At 46.7% G+C, this 3,894-nt stretch overlaps 1 protein-coding gene across 1 annotated transcript; it reads right to left on the reverse strand.

Annotated features, from left to right (window-relative positions):
• Positions 1-1,942: 1,942 nt before the first annotated feature.
• LOC126408537 (alpha-(1,3)-fucosyltransferase 4-like) lies at positions 1,943-3,894 on the reverse strand. Its single transcript, XM_050074152.1, has one exon. The coding sequence runs from the start codon at positions 3,565-3,567 to the stop codon at positions 2,386-2,388; it is 1,182 nt and encodes a 393-aa protein (XP_049930109.1). The 5' UTR covers positions 3,568-3,894; the 3' UTR covers positions 1,943-2,385.

Raw genomic sequence — 3,894 nt, forward strand, 5'->3', positions numbered from 1 at the left:
GGAAAAACATCAGAGAAATGAGCATGGCTGTGTAAATAGCAACGTTTAATGAATTGGTAGAGGATGTGTGTGTTAGCACAGCTGTTTTGCTCTCTAACAAGTCGTACCAGAGGTATGAACAGCAGAAGGTTTGAGGTCTAACAAAACCTATATGGTTTCATTCCGATGGGTAAGGGGTCAGTGATGTGCAGACACAATGTAAACGCTCCTTCTGTGTGTAATTCTGTCTATTTGTGGTCATTTTGTGTCTCCTTGTGGTTTCTTTTTGTAGTCGTTTGGGTCTCTGATGTAATTTTGTGGCTTATTGTTGTAATTTGTGTCTCTTTGGGGTAACTTTCTCGTCTTTTTTTGGTTGTTTTGTGTCACTTTGTCATTGTTTTGTTCATTTTTGTGTCTCTTTGGAGTTAATGTGCTTCTTTTTGTAGTCATTTGGGTCTCTTTGGAGTCGTTTTGTGTCTTATAAAGGTAATTTTGTGTCTGCTTGTGTTCATTTTGTGTCATTTTGGTAATTTTGTGGAGGTTTATTTGTCTCTTTTGTGTCTCCTTATGGTTGTTTTGCTTCTCTTTTTGTAGTAGTTTGTGTCTTACTGATGTAATTTTGTGTCTCTTTAGAATAATTGTCTTGGCCTCTTTGGTCGTTTTGTGTTTCTTTGTGATAGTTTTGCCCATTTTGTAGTTATATTCAAGGATTCAAGGATCTTTTATTTTATTGTCTTGGCCCCTTTTATTGTCAATCACATCACAATTTTCGATTCTCAGGTCCCAGTATAGCCCATGTAAACAATACAAATATATAAAATAAATATAAAAAATATGAAGAAAATTGGGGCGGCACGGTGGTGTGGTGGTTAGCACTCTCGCCTCACAGCAAGAGGGTTGCCGGTTCGATCCTGGGCGTGGGAGCCCTTCTGTGCGGAGTTTGCATGTTCTCCCCGTGTCAGCGTGGGTTCTCTCCGGGCACTCCGGCTTCCTCCCACAGTCCAAAGACATGCAGATTGGGGACTAGGTTAATTGGTAACTCTAAATTGTCCATAGGTGTGAATGTGAGTGTGAATGGTTGTTTGTCTCTATGTGTCAGCCCTGTGATAGTCTGGCGACCTGTCCAATGTCAGCTGGGATAGGCTCCAGCCCCCCCGCGACCCTCAAGAGGATGAAGCGGTTAGAAGCCAGCCCCCCCGCGACCCTCAAGAGGATGAAGCGGTTAGAAGATGAATGAATGAATGAATGAAGAAAATTGTGTCTCTTTGCAGTTAACTTGCTGGTTTTGGGGTTATTTAGGTCTCTTTGGAGTCGTTTTGTGTTTTATAAAGGTATAAAGATTTTTGGTTGTTTTGTGTCACTTAATCATTGTTTTGCCCATTTTGTAGTTATATTGTGCCTATTTGCAGTTAATTTTGTGTTTCTTCTTGGTTGTTCTGGGTCTCCGATGTGATTTTGTGTCTTTGTGGTGTAATTCTGTGTCTCTTTGGGGTAATTTTCTTGGCTTTTTGGTCATTTTGAGTCACTTTCAGTTATATTTTATCTCTTCGCAGTTATTTTTGCTTCTTTTTGTGGTCATTTTGAGTCTGTTCCTGGCTGTTATAAGTTAATTTGAAAGACATTTTGCAGGTGAAGGCCAGGGGCCCCCCTGGGCTTTTGCCCAGTGGACATGTTCAGTAATCCGCCCATGATTAACATGGTTTAGTGCTAACCCCTCAGGTACACATGCATTCATGTGCTTTCTGGAGATCATATTAATAATACAACCTTGAATCAAACACACACACCAGGTTACACATTCACACACTCGCTCTGAATATATTTATTACCTGTCCTCAAACCTAAACTTAAACATACCTTCTTTTTTGCACATTTTAATCCATCCAGAATCATATTTTCTTAATGAGCATAAGTCCTGATTTCAATTCCAGTTCCATATAAAAGTCACCTTGCAAAGACATAACACTTGCATGGAATAGATCATTTATTTCATTCATTATTTGTCAAATAGTTAAATTTCAGCACCACCATACCAACAACATAGTAACACACGAATAATACTCTTGCATGATACTACATTTGAAAGCAAGGATTTTGACACATTTGGCAGTAATTAGTGTTTTCAAATGGGCCAACTAAAACCTTCCGATGACTGAAACCGTCTTCAAACGACAGGGATGGACTCAGTCAAAATCAAATTTAGACAAACATCAGTAAAAGTCCTTCTCAGTGATCACATGATTGAATTAAAGTTATACAAATAAAATTAAATTAACAGTCTCTCAAACAAATACAGTTGCTGGTCAGCAGATTTCAGTTGTTAACTTTGACAGCTGGGTGTCATCAGGTGGGCAGTGAGTCTCACTGTTACAATTCAGTCACGTGCTGGAGGTGATGCTGCTGTTGTCATGAGTGAAACCATCCCTCCAGTTCTTTGATCACATCAGTCCTGCCTCTGGTCCTCCTCACCGTCCTGCAGGCCGCACAGTAGTGTTCAGCCCAGAAGGTGGGCTGGCGCACGCTGTAGCTCCCTCTCCAGTCCAGGTGCAGCTTCAGCCGGGCCGGGTTACGCCTCAGCATCAGCAGATACCGGGCCAGCCCTCTCACCGTGGGGAAGTCGTCCACGTGGATGAAAGCTTCCGGGGGCAGGAAGCGCTCATAGTTCTGCCTGGACGGACCCAGAACCACCGGGACGGCACCGGCCCGCACCGCGTTCCACAGCTTCTCCGTGATGTAGTCGGTGTGCTGAGAGTTCTCCAGCGCCAGGTAGAACTGGTACCGTCCGACCAGCCGCACCACGCTGACGCTGCGGCCGCCGCTGTCCTCCGGTAACGGGTGGCCCGCGCGCCCGAACACATCCACCTGTATGTACCGGCGCAGCTGATAATAGAAGGCCACGCGTGCATGGGACTCCGACCAGTTGCTGATGACCCAGGCTAGGAGGCGGGGTCGGAGGAGGTGTGAGCGCGAGGGTGCGCGGAGCGGATGCGCAAAGCGGTTCTGGAGACCCTTGGGTCTGCGTTCACGGGGTACCAGATACCCGTACGGCAGGAAGATGTCTGAGTCTGTGCGGTAGGTCAGTGAGAGGTTGAAAACATCCTCAAAGTCCCACAGTCTGGGTGTGTGCGCGGGGGATTCATAGTTCATCCATATCCACTTTTGCGCACGTGGCCGCGGTTCCGGGGGCAGATCATCGGTGCCGGTGGCAATTTCCCGGTGGTGAATGATCACAGCGTCAGCCTGCGGGTACGCGCCTTCGTCGTCGGTGAGCGTGCACCCGTCGACCTGATAGATCGCATAACAGTCCGGAAGTTTGTGGTACCGATGAAACGGATGCGTCCATATCAGGAGCGTCACCGCGCTGTCCTCAGAGACAGACGGTTCCAGCGTGAACGGGTCCGGTAAGTAGAGCAGGCAGACTCCCAGGAGGAGCAGAAAACTGACGGTGGCCACGCACACACAGGAGCAGGTCCTTCTGAGAACAAGTGCACAGCATTTCTCCTGCTGGGACAAAGCTGAGCGCCTGTCAGTCCGGGGAGCTGTGATTGTGGAGCGGCCCGTTGCTCTCCAATAAACCCCAGCTCCCATCGACGTCCTTCACCCCGCAATTTCCCTCAGAGTCCAAACACCTTACAGGAACACCATGTCCCCCTTGCCCACTAAGCAGCAGGCTGCTGCACCTTTTCAGGAAATGTAAATGATAAAAAATCTTTACAGCCTGCTGGCACACCTTAATGTCCTACTTTAAAAGTAATTGTCGTGTCAGGTGAGACAATGACGCAAGTGACACCAGGTCAGATTGTCTGTCAACAGAGCCACTACTAACACGACAAGCTTCCTCCTGCATTGTTGTCGCCAGTCCTATCCGCCCTCCTAAATGCTCACAACAGAGTAAAAAACATTTGCATCAGTGCT

Source organism: Epinephelus moara, chromosome 2 (assembly GCF_006386435.1).
Source record: "Epinephelus moara isolate mb chromosome 2, YSFRI_EMoa_1.0, whole genome shotgun sequence".
Lineage (NCBI taxonomy): Eukaryota > Metazoa > Chordata > Actinopteri > Perciformes > Serranidae > Epinephelus > Epinephelus moara.

Bases quoted from the DNA above. Each gene is read 5' to 3' on its own strand.
- LOC126408537 (XM_050074152.1), bottom strand. From the start codon at position 3,567: ATGGGAGCTGGGGTTTATTGGAGAGCAACGGGCCGCTCCACAATCACA.